This window comes from Capricornis sumatraensis, chromosome 4 (assembly GCF_032405125.1).
Source record: "Capricornis sumatraensis isolate serow.1 chromosome 4, serow.2, whole genome shotgun sequence".
NCBI classification, from domain to species: Eukaryota; Metazoa; Chordata; class Mammalia; order Artiodactyla; family Bovidae; genus Capricornis; species Capricornis sumatraensis.
In genome coordinates, this window is record NC_091072.1 from 114,685,137 (window position 1) to 114,703,211 (window position 18,075).

Consider the following 18,075-nt stretch of genomic DNA (forward strand, 5'->3'; position numbering starts at 1 on the left):
TGTCACTCCCTTCTCCTCCTGCCCTCAATCTTTCCCAACATTAGGGTCTTTTCCAATGAGTTGCCTCTTTGCATCAGGTGGCCAAAGTATGAGAGCTTCAGCTTCAGCATTAGTCCTTCCAATGAATATTCAGGGTTGATTTCCTTTAGGATTGGTTGTTTGGATCTTGCAGTCCAAGGGACTCTCAAGAGCCACAGTTCAAAAGTATCAGTTCTTTGGCACTCTGCCTTCTTTATGGTCCAACTCTCAGATCCTTACATGACTACGGGAAAAAAGTGTTTATCTTTAATCTGATGTTTAAGTTGATAGCAACTTAGACCAAGTGTGTTAGGTGCCTGGTGTACATGAAGATGCCTAAATGTAAATCTTTAATTGTACTTCCATACCTGTTACCTCATCTTCTCAGTGGCCTTGTGAAGAAAGGCCAGTGAACATTATCCTCGTCTTTAGGTGAGAGAGGAATCTAAGGGTTTCAAGACAACTTTGCTTTATCTACTCACCACACACTCAGCTTCCATTCAGAATCAATGCCCGCACCCCATCTGACCACACACACACCCCCACCCCCACCCTGCTTGCCAGTCCATTCCTCCAGAGCAGAGAAGTACTGCTCCTGATCTGGCCCAGTCCCCCTCCCTGACCTAGGCTCATCCCTGCACGGGATCTCGTTACATTCCCTCCCCTGAGACTGTCCCCAAAGCTTGACCCCTTTAGGAGAGGCAGCAGGAAGGCTCCTGAGAGGATTGGACAGGTCGTGGCAGGTGGATAAGGGACAGACCCAGACCTTTCCATCTCATCAGCTAATCAGCCCTGATTATTTCACTTATGTGGTTGGAGAGGGTCACCCTGGAGTGCTGACCTAGACAAGGAATCCTTTCCTAGATAGCACCGAAGTCTAGCTTAACAAATAGCCCTTTTGGTTTTCCTTTAATTAATCCTTCCTGGTTTCTGTCATCTCTCACTTCCAGATTCAACAAAATGTAGAATTGGTAACATTTAGTCAGAGAAGTAAATTGTGCATATGTTTTCTTCTCATGCATATGGAAAGTCCATAAATCTGCTCCATGGCCAAATGGTTGCTCTGTGTAGGCACCAGAATTGTCTCTCCTCCTGCTCTAGTCCCTTCCTTGATTATTAAGTCTCTTAGGAGTTTTCTTTTCTTTCCTTCCTTTCTCCATATTCTTTATTTTCCTTTTTACAGGGAAATTCTATCCCATTTCCATCCTCTATGTTTCCAAAGGACTCCTAGCCCACATGCTATATAGTGCATTCTCTTTCATTTTATTATCCCAGTTAATCTTGGGCATTTGGCACAGTCTGAGACAGATGATGTTATCCACTCATCATTTATAACTAATCTAACTCTGAAAAAGACTTGAGCTAGACTCACAATATGAGTTAGATAGAACTGAAATCGCAGGACATGTCTCTGGCCTTGATAAAACGTGGATTCTTCTATCTTGGCTCAGAAAGAATTCAGCAAGAGACAGCGTACAGGTAAGGAAAGAGTTTATTAGTATAGGATGCTTCTGAGAGAGAGAAGCGGGCAGACCTGGGAGTGCCACAGTGAGAACTCATGGACTACAGTTTTATAAGCAAAGGGAGAGTGGGGAGGGGCAGAAGACCACCTTCTTCCTCATTTTTAGTAGCTGTCAAACTTCCAGCGTCAGCTCCTCCTCCATGTAGAGCGGGACAGTTTTCTTGTCCCTATATGGTCAAACTGGGACTGTCATGGTACAATGGAAACGAGCAAAAAGACGGCAACATATACTAAAATATGGTAAATCATCTCGGTTTCAGTATAATGTCCTTATTTTTTTTAGTGTATGCAAAGGAGTATGTCCTAGGAATCATTAAATTACTGACATTACTGGGCAAGATGTGGGTCTCATTCCACCATTGTTTCATTGTTTGGGGGTGTGTTTCATGCTTCTGCTGCATGGGTTTTGTTGCTAAGCAAGCCTGCTTGGTTTTGCAGGTAAGCAAACCTGCTTTCTTGAGTGATCATTAACTTGCAGAGGTCTCCCATATATTTTCCTTTACTTACTCGCTAAATTAATCCCTTAGTGGGGTTAACTATTAATCAGCTACTTTGTCCTTTTACTTTGTCCCTATCAGAACCACAAAACAAGGATACAATACCAAAAAAAATACCCCAAAACCTCATGTCATTAACACTAAGGAAGACCACTGTACCAGAAAAATCTCCCCCAAGGTTTATTATTAAAATTGAGAACAAAATTTAGCTTTGAGTTTCCTGGTCTCCAAGGCAAAAAGAGAAACATGCATTATAAAGCTCTCATCATTTAATTTAAAAAGAATCTTTTCTGACTTTAGCAAGTTCAGTCCAGGCTGATACTCAGGTCCTCCTGGTGATCTGAATCACCAGAAGTGTTTAGTGAAAATTGCTCAGTCATGTCTGACGCTTTGTGACCCCATGGACTATACAATCCGTGGAATTCTCCAGGCCAGAATACTGGAGTGGGTAGCCTTTCCCTTCTTCAGGGGATCTTCCCAACCCAGGGATTGAACCCAGGTCTCCTGCTTTATAAATGGATTCTTTACCAGCTGAGCCACAGGGGAAGCCCAACAATACGGAGAAGCTCTTAAAAATAATCTGTAACCAAGTCCAGGGTTCCACTAAGGGAAATTATTGATCTGTGCTCAGAGCAGTCAGGTACTTTTGGAGGCACACGGTCCATCTGTAAACAATAGCATTTATATAAAAGTGGCCCCCTGGGTAGGGGGTAGAGTATAGGAATCACGACCCTTTCTTACGTGAGTGGATCATAGACTGCATGTAGCCCAGTCTCTTCCTCCACAGATGATGAACCGAGATGCCCCAATGTTCAGTGACTCAGTCATTGCCACACTGGTCTTTGGAGGAGCCATATAAGAATGGCCAAGTAGGAGGACTTTGGACTCTGGCAGACGTGGGAGCAAATCCCAGCTCTGTGCCAATACTTGTGGTATCCTATAGGTTACTGAGTCTTGCGAAGCAAAGCCTCAGTTTGCTCATCTGTAAATAGGGATGATAATCATAATTACCTTCCAAGGTTGTTACTGTAAGTCAATGAAATAATATACATTTAAGCTTTTTGCACAGAGTCTGGCCCATTGTAAGCACTCCAGTAGATGCTATACAATCCTAATAATGATGCTGATGTTGTAGACCATGATAATGGGAAGAAAAACTGAGTCCAAAATTAGGTTGCTTAATATCTGCTGTAGCCCTTTTTCTACTTCCCCATTCACCAGGATTCCTGTCTGGAATTATACTGAACTGAAGAATATTCCTTAGAACTGCACCATCCAGTAAGGTGGGCACTAACCACTTGGGACTAGTGGGTGGTGGTTCAGTTGGTAAAGAATCCACCTGCAATGCAGGAGACCTGAGTTTAATCCCTGGGTCAGGAAGATCCCCTGGAGAAGGAAATGGCAACCCACTCCAGTATTCTTGCCTGGAAAATTCCATGAACAGATAAGCCTGGCAGGCTAAAAGTCCATAGGGTTGCAAGAGTTGGACTCGACTTACTGACTAAACCACCCAAAGTTAAACCAATTAAAATTGAATAAAATTAGAGTTTAGCTACTCAGCTGCACTAGCCACATTTCAAGTGTTAGTAGCCACAGCAGCTTGTGGCCATTGTGTTGGACAGCACAGATTCAGAGCACTTCCATCATAGCAAAAAGTTCTGTTGGAAGCTGCCTTCGTGGCTTTTTTCCCCCCAACTTCCTTGTGGCAGTATGTTATTGATTGATTTATTTCAAAATATTATACTGTTACGCTAGTTCTCTGGTCCCTTAACTCTACTGTGAGTACACTCGAGGCCCACAAAGCCCCAAGGACACACAAGTCATGTGGTCAGTTAGTGACAGAGCCTGCTTTAAAACATGTTCCTAACTCAAGGCATGAGTCATTCCATGGAGGCCTGGGGAATCAGCTGTCTTCAGTCTGTGATTTGATGAGTAGGGTTTTGATTGATCAGGGCCGGAGTATGAATTTAATCCATCCTGTCAGACTGCCAAGTGCAGGGTAATGTGAGTTCAAGGGGTTTATCACAAGAGAGCTGGAATATCATTTTCTCAAAGCTGCAGCCCAGTGGCAAGGACACCAAGGACACATAGGGGAACCTCCAGACGATGCCCAGCCTCACCTTTAGCTCCTCTTTTGTTGTATTTAAAAAAAAATTCTATGTGGTGTTTTAAAAAGTGATCTGTTAATGGGATATTATTCAGCTAAGAGAAAATAAAAAGAAAATCCTGACATAAGTGACAGCGTGGATGGACCTTGAGGACATTATGCTAAGTGAAATAAGTCAGACAAAGACAAATACTGTATGATGTCACTTATAAGTGGAATCTGAAAAACCTGAACTCAGAGAGAGAGAGTAGAGGGGTGGCTGCCAGTGGCAAGAGGTAGGGGAATTGAGGAGGTGTTGGCCAAAGGATCCAAACCTCCAGTCATAAGAGGAATACATTCTGAGGATCTAATAATATATTACATGGTGACTGTAGTTAATAAAATTTTATTGTGCACTTGAAAGTTGCTAAGTGAGTAGATTTTAAAAGTTCTCGCCACAAAGACAGAATGGTAATTATGTGAGGTGAGGGAGGTGTTAACTAACCCTACCATGGTGATCACAATATATGTGCATCAAAGTGTCATCCTGCACACTCCGCACTTACACTCTGGTGTGTGTCAACTCTAACTCAATAACGTTGAGGGAAAATAGCTAAAATTCCTTATAAGAGAACTTTTGCAAGGATGAAGTCTTTGAGATTCGTTTCTGTCTCCAAGAGTATATGTATTGTGATTTTTGTGGGTTAATTGTGATGAGCTCAAAGCCACTGTCAGTAAAATTTCCTGAGGCTGATGAACAAAATCAACTTCCTATGACATAGTTTACACTTTTAAATGAATAAACAATTCACTGTAACAAATACTTTAGTAAATGTAGTTTCTAGGAACAAATGTTAATACAATCTCAAGGTTACAAATTCATAGTCTCTAGAAGATAACTATGAAAAAATGTTTATCTTTTTTTGCTAAACAGAAAGAAACTCAAATCCATGGTGACAAAAATTAAGGAAAAAATAGAAATTTAATGCACATGTTATGGGAATTGATATAAGTGTCACTTAGAATTAGATTTGGCTGTCAGTGACAGAAAATTCAAATAGCGGGTGTTTAAAGAAGATAGACATTTATTTCTCATATAAACCAAGTCTGGAATTAAGAATCCAGGGCAGGTATGGCCACTTAACCAATCATCCTTCTTCTATCCTTGTGCTGTGCCACGTGGCTTCTACCACGTGCTTAAGCACCAGCCATTCTGTCTACATTCTTGCCAGCAGAATGGGAAAAGACCAGAGACAGTTGGGCCTCTTCTATTTAGGAACTTTCCTAAAAGTATCACAAGAAACTTCTGCTTATATCTTTGTAAGAGCCAGTCTCCTAGCTGAAAGGGAGGCTAAAAAATGTAAGCTTGGTGGTCATGAGCCCATATGAAGATTGGGGGGTCTTATTACAAAGCAAAAAGAAGCCTCGTATAAAGTGAGAGCCAGCAGTCTCAGCCAGAGTATAAAAACTCCCTGCTCTCTTTCTAAACAAACAGTTATGGTGAACCCATTGTTTTGCATTCTCAGAGTGAATATTTTTGTCAACCCATTTTTTATATTTCTTTTCAAATGTTTCTCTGATTTTGTGTTTTTCAACTGCAATTCAAGTATTAGAAGTTTACAGTTTTAGTCCAGAAGTTACAAGGCCCTGGGTGGTTCTTCCCTTGTCTCTCTCCAGGATTGCCTCCTACCCGTTCACCTCACTCCACCTCTCTCTCCCCTCCTTGTCATCTCCAGCCTGTGTATACTGTAGCCGCTGCCTGCAAACGATAGAATGCATAGTTACTGGCCTCAACTCCAGGTCTGTCTGCCTGTACTGCTGCTTATAACTATGTGCCCTTAGGCAAGTTATATAACCTCTCTGCTTCCTTTCATGCTCAGAACCATGCTTAGCAGAAAATGGGCCCTTAATTTATGTTGTTTCAAGCCACCAAGTTTGTGGTGGTTTGTTACAGCAGCCACAGGAAACACAGGAATATGCATTTCATTCAGTTCCCAGATGATTTTGAGCTCCCTCTGCCATAGACGGAAAACTAGACCGAGGACCTAGATTGAAATTCAGGGGAACTGTGAATTTTGCACTCGCCAGCATTTCTGCTCTCCGGTTCAAATTGTTAGAGACGTGTTGAGCGCTTAAATGCTGATGAGAAAGTCCAGAGAGGAGGTGGAGGTTGAGCTGTGGGACTGTGGGGAGAGAAGTGATGGAGTCACGTGCCCAGGGAAGTGGGGGGTGGGTAGGACTGGAGGAGTCCCTCCTCTCCAGGGTGGGAGGGAAGATGAAGACTAGGGGAGGTGCAGCTGTTTTTGGCAGCCAGGAGATAAGGAGATTATTATAATTTGTGTACCATTTTTGCTCTGCCTGAACCCTCTTGAACCTCAGTACTGCATTCATGACCCCCCTCTAAATCACCTTCTTCAGAATGAGTGACGGCAAAGACAAAGAAGATCGGGTGATCACTCACATGTACCTGCTGGCATTATTAGCAGAAATCACCTCCTCACCAGTGCCCCTTGGCACTTGCCCCATTTCAGGGCATTTATATAATTATATGGACTTTCACATAGCAAAGGACTTGTGCTTTGGTACCGAACGGCTTGCTCTTCCCTGAAAGCATTGGCCTTACCCTACCCATGATTCCTTTGTCTCATTTCCCAAGAGCTGTGGGCGCACTTGGGATGCTAGGAAGTGGTCCTCTGTGAGCCAGCCCTCAGCCTCCTCCCTGCCCCTGCCAGTTGTGCATGAGGCTGAAGGGGGCGGGATCCATGTAGAAAGAGGAGGCTGCCTCTCTGCAGACAATTAAGTCCCTGGCACCCATTGCAGGCGTATGTTAGGCAGAGTTCTCCAGAGAAACAGAACCAGTAGGCTGTGTGTATGATCCATCAGGGAAGAGTCAGTGCTACAGCTCGGATCTGAAGGCAGTGAGCTGGCAGAGTCCCTATTCTTTGGAAGAGATCGGTCTTTCTTTTTCTTCAGGCCTCTAACTGATTGATGAGGCCTACCCATCTTGTTGTTATTGTTTAGTCGGTAAGCTATGTCCGACTTTTTGCGACCCCATGGACTGCAGCACACCAGACTTCCCTGTCCTTCACTATCCCCCAGAGTTTGCTCAAACTCATGTTCATTGAGTTGATGATGCCATCCAAGCATCTCATCTTCTGTGGACCCCTTCTTCTCTTGCCCTCAGTCTTTCCCAGCATCAGGGTCTTTTCAAATGAGTTGGCTCTTCACATGAAGTGGCCAAAGGATTGGAGCTTCAGCTCGAACATCAATACTTCCAATGAAGATTCGAGAGTTGATTTCCTTTAGGATTGACTGGTTTGATCTCCTTGCAGTCCAAGGGACTCTTAAGAGTCTTCTATAGCACAACAGTTTGAAAGCATCAATTCTTTGGTGCTCACCCTTCTGTATGGTCCAACTCTCACATCTGTACAGGACCACTAAAAAAAACCATAGCTTTGACAATAAGGACCTTTGAGGTTAAAGTGGTGTCTCTGTTTTTTAATATGCTGTCTTAAGAACAAATGTCTTTTAACCCTGTGGAAGATAAATTGCTTTACTCAAAGTCCCCTGATTTAATTGTTAATCTCATCTAAAAAGTACTTTCAATATCCAGCAACATCCAGACTACATATCTGGTAATATGTGTTTGACCATACGTCTGGGTAGCTGTGACCCAGCCAAGTTGACACATGAAAGTCACCACCACAAAGTATGTATATATTCTTAAGTTTTATTGGAGTACAGTTGATTTACAATGTTGTGTTAATTTCAGTGAAGATACTCAATTATACATATATATTCATTCTTTTTCAGATTCTTTTCTCATATAGGTTATCTATTGAGTAGAGTGCCCTGTGCTGTACAATAGGTCCTTGTTAGTTACCTATCCTATATATAGTACTGCATATGTTAATCCCGTGCTCCTGATTTATTCCTACACCCCACATTTCTCCTTTGGTAAACATAGGGTTGTTTTCTATGTCTGTGAGTCTATTCCTGTTTTCTGAATAAGTGCATTTGTTTCATTTTTTTAGATTTCACAGGTCAACAGTATCATATGATATTTGTCTTTCTCTATCTGACCAGTATGATAATCTCTAGGTCTATCCATATTGCTGCAAAAGGCATTATGTCATTCTTTTTATGGTTGAGTAATATTCCATTATATATGTGTGTGTGAGTGTGTGTGTGTGTGTGTGTGTGTGTGTGTGTGTGTGTATGAACACTGGGGTATCTTTTTGATTTATGGTTTCTCTGAATATATGCCCAGGAGTGGGATTTCTGAATCATATAGTGGTTCCATTTTTAGATTTTTAGGAACCTCCATACTATTCTCCATAGTGGCTATACCAGTTTAACATTCTCACGAACAGTGTAGGAAGGTCCCCTTTTCTCCATACACTCTGTAGCATATACTGTTGGCAGATTTTTTTGATGATGGCCATTCTGACCACTGAGTTGATTCTTCACTGTAGTTTTGATTTGCATTTCTCTGATAATCAATGATGTTGAGCATATTTTCATGTGCTTTTTTGGGCATCTGTGTGTCTTCTTTGGAGAAATGTCTATTTAGGTATCTTTGGAGTAATGTCTATTTAGATAAAACCATTGCCAAGTGTACTTTTTGAGCATTTACTTTCTCAAGATGATGCTAAACACAGTCATAAATATAAAATACCTATCAGACAATAAGATGGGTGCTTGGTTCAGAGTAAACTCCCCAAGACTGAAAGATTATATTTTGTAAGATTGTTGGGAAACTGAAGGAGAATCCTGATGGGAGGTAGAACCCATGTCCCTGATAAAAGCTGAAACTTGCTCTCCCAACCTCCCCTATAGCTCGGTGCAGGCTTGTGACCCAGGCTTAGCCAATCCAGTATAGCATACCACCACCACCCCAGCTTTAATCAGGAGATCCAGGTACAAACAAGCTCCTTCTGTTTTGTTGTCTCCTGGGCCTCTCCCTTCTCCCCCTTAAGCATGATAACACAATTCACCATTTCTGATTTCTGGCTTGAGTCATAATACTCACTGCTGCTGTTGCTGCTAAGTCGCGTCAGTCGTGTCCGACTCTGTGCAACCCCATAGATGGCAGCCCACCAGGCTCCCCCGTCCCTGGGATTCTCCAGGCAAGAACACTGGAGTGAGTTGCCATTTCCTTCTCCAATGCATGAAAGCAAAAAGTGAAAGGGAAGTCGCTCAGTCATGTCCGACTCTTAGCAACCCCATGGACTGTAGCCTACCAGGCTCCTCCATCCATGGGATTCTCCAGGCAAGAGTACTGGAGTCGGGTGCCATTGCCTTCTCCGATAATACTCACTAGGGCCTGGTTATATAAGTGTGGTCCATGGATTGGTGGCTGAATCACTGCCAGAGTTTGGTAGATATGCAGACTCTTGGACCCTACCCCAGACCTACTGAATCAGAATCTTCATTTAAAAAAGATCCTAGATTTTCATATGCACATTAATATTCAGGAAGCTCTGCTGTAGCCCACACCCTTGGCTCCTCCCTCTCTAGGCTGTCTGCAGGAACCACCCCCTTGGGCAAGCCCACCACACTTTGCATAGTAGGGCTGTCACTATAGCAACCAGCCGTGGCCACCTCTGACCTCTGCCATCATCTTCCTATCTTTGGTCTCACCACTACGGTGAGATCACAGTGAATATTGCTATAGAAACCAGCCCTGGATATTGTCTAGTATCAGTTGTGCTGCTTGTCCTTCACTCCCTGTGTCCCTGAAATTATGAGCCTCCCAAACCACAGTCAAACACCTAAATTCTTCTCCAGCCTAAGAAAGACTCAACAAATACCAAACAGGAAAAGTCAGGGCCACATGATTTATAAAGAAAGGCACAGAAACTGCAGAGATTTGCTTCAGTTTGAAAAAATACAGGAGCATTGCTCTGTGTAGCAAGGCCTTTTCCTCCATCCAGCAGGGAGAAGGCTGAGTGACGCTAAAAACAATGCTGATGATGATGACGATTATGACAGCTACTGCTTATGAGCACTTTCTTGGTACCAGGCGCCGGGTTAAATGCACATCATCCCATGCAGTTCTTACAATAACCCTCTGTGCTAGTTTCCCGTGGCTGCTGTAAAAACAACAACAATAACAAAACTGGTATAAACGTGGAGGTTCAAAACAACACAGATTGATTATCTTACAGTCTAGGGGTCACAAATACAAAATCTGTTTCACTAAATTTAAAGTGTCGGCGAGGCTGTCTCGTCCTGGAGTCTCCAGGGGAAAATCCGTTTCCTTGCTTTTTCCAGCATCTGGAGGCCACCTGTGTTCCTTGACTCCTGGTCCCTTTCCTGGATTAGTCCAACTTTTTGCTTCTGTCGTCAGTCACATCTACTCCCTCCTTTGACCTTTTTTTTTTTTTTTTCCGGACTGTTCCGGGTATTAGTTGCAGCACGTGGGATCTTTTAGCTTCAGCATTCAAACTCTTAGCTGTGACATGTGAGATCTGGTTCTCTGACCAGGGATCAGTCCCAAGACCCTGCATTGGGAGTGCAGAGTCTTAGCCACTGAACCACCAGGGAAGTCTCACCTTTGACTGTCTCACCTCCCTCTTCTAAGTTCCCTTGTGATTTCATTTCGGGCCCACCTGGGTAGTTGAGGCTAATCTTCCCCGCTCAAAATCCTTAACTTAATCTCATGTGCAGACTCTGTTTTATCAAATAGCCTTGGCAGGTTCTGGGGATTAGGATGTGGACATTCAGTGGGGCGACATTTTTAGGCCAACCACACCCCTTGAAGTAGGTATTGTTATTATCCCCACTTTCCCAGTGAGAGGACCAAGGCGTGACCGTTGGAATACAGTGAGTCCTCCATCTGTAGGGGACACATCCACAGTTGGTTGAATCTGCAGATGCAGAGTCTGTGGTACAGAGTACCCACTGTTCTATCCCATTCTATATAAAGGATTTGAGAATTTTGGTACCAATGAGGTTCCTGAAACCAATTCCCCGTGGATACCAAGGGACAACTATACTTTGTTCAAGGTCACACAGTTTGAAGGTGGAGCTGGAATCCAGCTCTCACTCAGCCTGTCTCCAAAGCCCAAACTTCTGACCTCTGCACGGTACAGCCTTCAAATGGCTTTGAACTCATCTTCTGTTGTCACTAGGAAATGAACGAAAACCAGCAGCTCTCTAAAGAATCAGCTTCCAATGGAAGTTCCTCTACCACAGAATAAAATATTGAGGGCTGAGCAAAATTTAAGTCAAACCACAGGCATTTTCATCTGCTGGGGCTTCTATAACAAATTAACCCAAACTGGGCGGCTTGAACAAAAGAAATTTATCTTTTTACAGTGCTAAAGGCTTGTCAGCAGGTGTGGTTTTTTCCAAGACCTCTCTCCTTGGCTTATAGGCAGCTGCCCTCTCACTGCTTCTTTCACATAATTGCCCTTTTGTGTCTCTCCACATGTCCCAGTCTCCTCATCTTATAAGGACACTTATAAGTCATGCTGAATTAGGGCCCACTCCAATGGCCTGATTCTAATACTGTTACGTTTTGAGGTTTTGGCACATAGGGCTTTGATGCATGAATTTGGGGTTGATATAATTCAGCCCATATCAACAAGAACTGCTCTGACCTCAGGAACAAGGCAGCTCAGACCTCTGAGATGATTCCAGAGCCCTCTGGATGCCCTCACTCCCAGCTTTAATATTTGGTTCACATTCTCCACCCTCTGGTCTCCAAACTCACCTGCAGTTACCCTGTCAATACCCTGGTTTAGTCTCCTGGGGCTGCTGGGACAAATTACCACAAACCTGATGGGTTAAAACAACACATACGCATTCTCGTACAATTCTAGAGGTCAGTAGTCCAAAATCAATTTCACTGGCCAAAACCAAATTGTCAGCAGGTCTGCTATCTTCTGGAGTCTCTGAGAGAAGACCATTTCCTCACCTTTTCCTGCTTCTAAAGCTTCACTCCTTGTATTCCTTGGCTTGTGGTTCCTTTCATCTCAACCCAACAGCAGAGCCTCTTGCTTCAGTATCACCTGTACTGAATCTCCCTATTTCCCTCTTCTAAGGACCCGTGCGATTGTATTTAGGACCTACCCAGATATCCAGGCTAATCTTCTCAAATTCCCTAACTGGACCATATCTTCAGACTTACTTGTGCTATCAGTATTCACAGGTTGTAGGAATATGACCTGATATCTTTGAGGGCCACTATCCAGCCAACCACAGTGATTCTTCCTCACATGTGTCCTGGCCAACTGCATCTGTCCTGGAGGGCCAGATAGGGCATGATTCACGTGAAGGTCCCTTGGTTGAGCTCTAACAGTCTTTTCTGCCTCGAGGCCTTTGTGCAGTCTGTTACTGCTCTCTGAAATACCCATCTCTCTACACATTCACATAGGGTTAGTTCCTTCACATATTTGAGGTTTTGTCTCCTCTTCAGAGAGGCCTTCCCACCACCTCACCTCAGCCTATTTATTCTGTATCCCAGCAACCTGGAACCAATCACAGTTTGCAATTGCTTTATTACTTGGTTGGTTTACAGGTTTCTTATATGTCTGTCTTCCTGTTAGACCATTAGCTCTATGGGAACATAGATGTGTCTTGCTCTCCACTCTATCTCCAGCCCCTGGAAGCATGCTTGCAATATGAGTGCAACCTAAAGGATTTTTAGGGTTTACTTTTTTAGTTTTATTGAAATATAGTTGATTTACAGTGTTGTGCCAGTTCTAGGCACACTACAGTCTACAACAACATATTGAGTATAGTTCCCTCTGCCATACAGTAGGACCTTGTTGGCTATCTGTTTTGTATATAGTAGGGTGTAATTGTAGCCTGCCAGGCCCCTCTGTTCACAGGATTCTCCAGGCAAGAATACTGGAGTGGGTGCCATGTCCTCTTCCAGGCAAGCTTCGTGACCCAGGGATCAAACTCCCATCTCTTATGTCTCCTGCATTGGCAGGCAGGCTCGTTACCACTAACTTCACCTGGAAAGACCATTTTAACCCTAAACCCCTAATTTATCCCTCCCTGCCTTTCCCCTTTGGTAACCATAAGTTTGCTTTCTACAACTGTGAATCTGTTTCCGTTTTGTAAACAAGTTCATTCGCATAATTGTTTAGGCTCCACATATAAAGAATAGCATATTAATATTTGTCTTCCTCTCTCTGACTTGCTTCACTTAGTATGATAATCTCTAGGTCTATCTATGTTGCAGCAAATGACAATATTTCACTCTTTTCCATGGCTTAGTAATATTCCATCACCATCTTCTTTATCTATGTATCTGCCAACAGACATTTAGGTCGCTTTCGTTTCTTAACTGTTGTAAGTAGGGCTGCTGTGAACATTGGGATGTATGTATTTTTTGAATTGGCATTTTGTCGTTATTTATGCCCAGGAGTGGGCTCACTGGATCATATGGTAGGTAACTCTGTTTTCAGTATTTTAAGGCCATAATGACAATTTTAATGGCACTGCCCTGTTTGAATTGATTGTGTTCCCCCACCCCTCTATTCACCTCAGGCCACCTAGTCAGAGGTTATTAGATCTGGGTTGCTCCTGAATTCCCAGGGGATTTTATTTAAAATGCAGATGCCCAGGTCCCACCCAAGACCTATTGAGCCAAAACTCTGGGGGTGAAATCAGAGCCTTGGCAATTTTCACACACTCCTTGCTACCCTCCCACCCCCCACACCCTACCCATCCATCTACCACACCCCTCCCTACCCACCTCCCACACTGGGCCTTGATTCTTAGGTTGAATCTGCTTCACTAAACCATGAGTTCCTTGGGCCTCCTCTAGGTTTTAGTCACTACGGACAACTTCACCAACAAAGTGTTCTCTTAAAAAACCCTATCAGGAGAATGCAGTCTTTTTCCCTCTTAGCATTCTCCACCCTCTCCTTAACTCAAGACCCTAGCATTCTTTCCCATCTCCAACCTCCTCCAAAAGAAACTTCACAAATAATACTATTTTTCTTTCCCTCTGAGTAGACAAGATAAGAAGATTTTTAAATGAGTTGCTGGCAAAGAATTCATGAGCTTATAAACTATTGAGGTCAGAGTGACGAACAGAAGGCAGTGTTGAAAGGGGAGAACAAGCCCATAGAAAATTCCAGAGGCGGTGGAATCTGGGGTTCAAGGTTTCTCATTCGAATGCTCACCGCCTGTCTTGGAAAAAGTGTTATTTTGAAGGCGCAGTAGAGCCTCTTTTTCTCCTCTTCTGTATTCATCAGGCGTTGACTGTGTGCCCCAGGCCTCTGCCTCTAACATGAAAGACATCTGCTGAAGGGCAGTGTTCCAGAGGACCCTGAGGGGTTGGGAGCTGTGGGCTGTGCTTGAGGGGCTGGGACCACGCAAAGGAAAGGCAGGCCAGGGGCTGGGGGTGCCGCCTCTGCGAAAACAGCTCAGAGGGGCATCCCGGTTTGGATCCAGCAGTGATGGAGTCATGGTGACAAAAATAAGTTCTGCTCACCTGAGACTGTAGAATCCAATTCCATTTCAAGTCAGTGTGTGTTTATTGAGTGCCTGATTCGGTTTAGGTGATGGAGAGAATGAGAGAATGAGGACGACAGCCTAAGCAGCAGGCTGATCCAGGCAGAAATTCCCTGGAAACCTGCCCCACAAGTCCACAGGTTCAGAAACTCGATTTTATCTGTTTCACCCAGTGAGGAATTGATAAACCTTAGTCCGTTTCATGAACACGTTATTTAAGTGCTCACAGCCTGTCAGGCACTGTCCCAGGACTGGGCATGGGGCTGGGTCGGTGAATCCAGCAGTCCCAGGTCCGTGTCTCATGGAGTTCACATTCTCGTGTGGCATCTGCAAGGCTGGTAGGTCAGGCCACTGGGGTGGGGGCCACCGTGGGAAGGGTCCGTGTTGGGAGGAGTCCCCAGGAGAAATGTTTAGGGAGAGGTTAGATTTGAATTGTGGTTGGAAGGTTAGGTAGGATGTGGATTTTCAAAGGATTGGAAACCTTATATTATAGATAGAGAATGGAGCTGAGTGAGCAGGAATGAAAATGACCTGCCATCAAAGGTCCATGACCAGATGGGCCCCCTTGGGGTAACAGGTGCATGCTGGGAAGTTGGATAAGTACCACATGGGGTTACTGCACATGGGCTGTGAAGTCAAATGTCTTGGGTCTGATTCCCAGCTCTCATATTTGCCAACCTTGTGAGCCAGGGAATGTTATTTAACCTCAGTACACTTTATTCTCCTGATTTAGAAAATAGGCATAATCATAACTAGCTTGTAGGTTGTCCTAAGCAGTTAGCTGAGATCATGAATGGGATTATCTGAGATGAATGTAACAGCTGTTAAGTCTTAACATTGGATAACCAGAAAGCATTCTAGAAAAACTGGAACCTGCCACCAAAATGGGGAGACACCTGCATACAGTGAGGGGGCTGCTGCCTTGGGTAAATAAACCCTTTACTTACCACTTTCTTCTCCCACCCATGGCAGCCATGCTGGATTGAACAGCAGCTCCAGGGCTAGGGTGAGCCAAGAAAGCTGCTGGAACATGTTGACATGACCTGGCCTTCCTAAATTTTACACCCACATGCCCCACATGCCTCAACCCAGTTGTAGCTGTAACGCATGAATAGGAAACCTTTTTGACCAGCACCATGCATTTCTCAAAGTGTGGCCCCTGGTCTACCTAAATCAATATCATAGGGGCTGCTTATTAAAATTATATCCATGAGCCCTGTGCAATCAGCATTACTGGAGATAAGGCCAGGAAATCTGTATTTACACATACACACAAAACCAGGTGATCCCCAGGCCCTATACCATACTTGAGAGCCGAAGCTCTTTGAGTGTGCCCCTCTAGGGCTTCCCGGATGGCAAGGTGGTAAAGAATCGGCCTACCAATGCAGGAGACACAGGAAATGGGAGTTCTGTCCCTGGGTGAGGAAGATCCCCTGAAGTAGGCAATGGCAACCCACTCCAGTATTCTTGCCTGAGAAATTCCATGGACAGAGGACCCTGGCGAGCTACAGCCCCTAGGGTCTCAAAGAGTCGGACAAGACTGAACACGCTCGCACCTCTAACCATAAGCATCAGCCTCAGCATAGACCCAGGACTTATTAGAAATGCAAACTCTTGGCCACCTCCCCTGATCTCCTGAATGGGACACTCTGGGGGTGGAGCCCAGCAATTTGCATTTTAAGAAACTCTCCAGAGAATTCTGAGGCGTGTTGTGTTCACCTGGGGGAGGTTTTAAAAGCTATCAATATCCAGCCTCATCCTAGATAAATTAAATTAGAGTCTCTGGGATAGGACTCGGGTATCAGGATTTTGCTAAAGCTCCCTGTCCTCAGTCCTAATGCGAAGATGGAATTTATAATAATCACGTTAAGGAACAGGAAGATAGCACAAATGTATTACACCTAGAAAGTTCAGCTAGAAGCAAGATCTTGGTTAATTCTTGCAGCGAGTTGGACCCCTGCTGTGACCCCTTTCGCTAGTGGGGAGCCGAGACTTCCCACAGCTCGGGGGTGTGGCTAAGGCCCCAGAGCACCGCCCCCTCCTCCCCCGCACATCGCTGGCAGCTCTGGGCTGCCCCTCCAGGTTCTCCCAGAAGACTGCTTCTTCCCAGATGCTGAAGTCTGCCAGCAGGCTGGTGCTTGAGCAGAGCTGAGGCCTGGGAGAACTTCGGAAGGATGACAGGAAGCAGCTAGCGATGGGAAGGGAGTGTTGGAGGGCACTTTAAGACTGGGCTCACCGTGGGGAGCTCCAAGTCCTAATAACCCCAGGAGTGGATTGGATTCTCTCCTAAGCACCTGACCCTGTGCTTGGTGCTTTAAGTGAGTCATCTCCTTAATGTTCACTTGATCGCCGAGGGAGATTACACTCAGAGAAGAATCACGTCGTATCCTTTCAGTCACATTGTCCCCCATTGGCAGATGAGGAAACTGAGGCCCAAAGACTCCAGAGAGCCTGCCCCGAGGTCACCAGTGCGGTCCGGATGTCTCCAAAGGTTCTCTCACTTTGAATTGAGAAAGTGTCTCCAGGGAAAAGGGGGAGGCGGGTGGTGGGGAAGTCGGCGAAGAGCAGGGGGTGGGGCTGAGCGGGGAGCCCCTGCTGCTGCCGCCCTAACGCGTCTCGGTCCCTCCCCCGCCGCAGGCCCTTCCTCGTGCTGCCGCCGCTGATGGAGTGGATCCGGGTGGCCGTGGCGCACGCCGGCCACCGCCGCAGCTTCTCCATGGACAGCGACGACGTCCGCCAGGCCGCCCGGCTGCTGCTGCCCGGCGTGGACTGCGAGCCGCGCCAGCTCAGGTAGGGCGGCAGGCGGGAGATCCCGGGGCGGCGGGACTCTGGGAGGGCGCCCTTCCTCTCACACCCAGCCCCCGTCCCCGGTGCAGGGAGCGCGGCCGCACAGCGCCGGGGCTTCGGGCTGGTTTGCGCCCTGGGCGGTGTGCGCGGGCAGCCTCGCTGTCACGAAGATCGAGGCTCCTCTGGTTTAAAGGAGAGACTCAGGCTTGACAATAAGCAGGTCCCTCGAGTTGCAGGGACGCAGGAGGACTGGGAGCAAGGCTATGTGGGAATGCTCCTGATTCTTCGAATACAAGATATCCGTGTGCCTTGATCTTGATTCTAGGCATATTCTTTCTATTCCGTTCTCTCTCCCTCTCTCCCTTCCCTCTCCTCTCCTTCCCTCTCCCCCTCCTGCCCTCGTCTTCCCTCTCTCCCTCTCTCTACTAGAAGTAAATTATTGTCTCCCTATAGTTTTCTAACTAAACCCTGCAGAGTAGAATTTCTGGTTGGGTCTGAGAGCGCCTGTGCTTTTTCACTTGCGTGGAATGAACTGGCTCTCCCTCCATTTCTCACCCCTGCATCCAGGTCTCTACTGCATCAAGGTGGGAATTATTCATGGACCACTCAGGGACCCCATGCAGGGGTGGGGAGAGACTCACTTTTATCCAAAGTGAGAAAAATGAAACCACTCAGTTGAGTTAAAA

General features: G+C 45.3%; 1 protein-coding gene across 3 annotated transcripts in view; it reads left to right on the plus strand.

Moving 5' to 3' along the window:
* ABTB3 (ankyrin repeat and BTB domain containing 3) overlaps window positions 1-18,075 on the plus strand; it is a 320,838-nt gene that overhangs the window by 228,021 nt on the left and 74,742 nt on the right. For 2 of the 3 annotated variants that reach the window (XM_068970684.1, XM_068970685.1), the window contains exon 4: window positions 17,240-17,392. In XM_068970684.1, the coding sequence (XP_068826785.1) occupies window positions 17,240-17,392 (153 nt within the window). Of the gene's footprint in view, window positions 1-17,019; window positions 17,118-17,239; window positions 17,393-18,075 lie in introns of those variants that run through there. The other variant, XM_068970687.1, reaches the window with a different exon arrangement.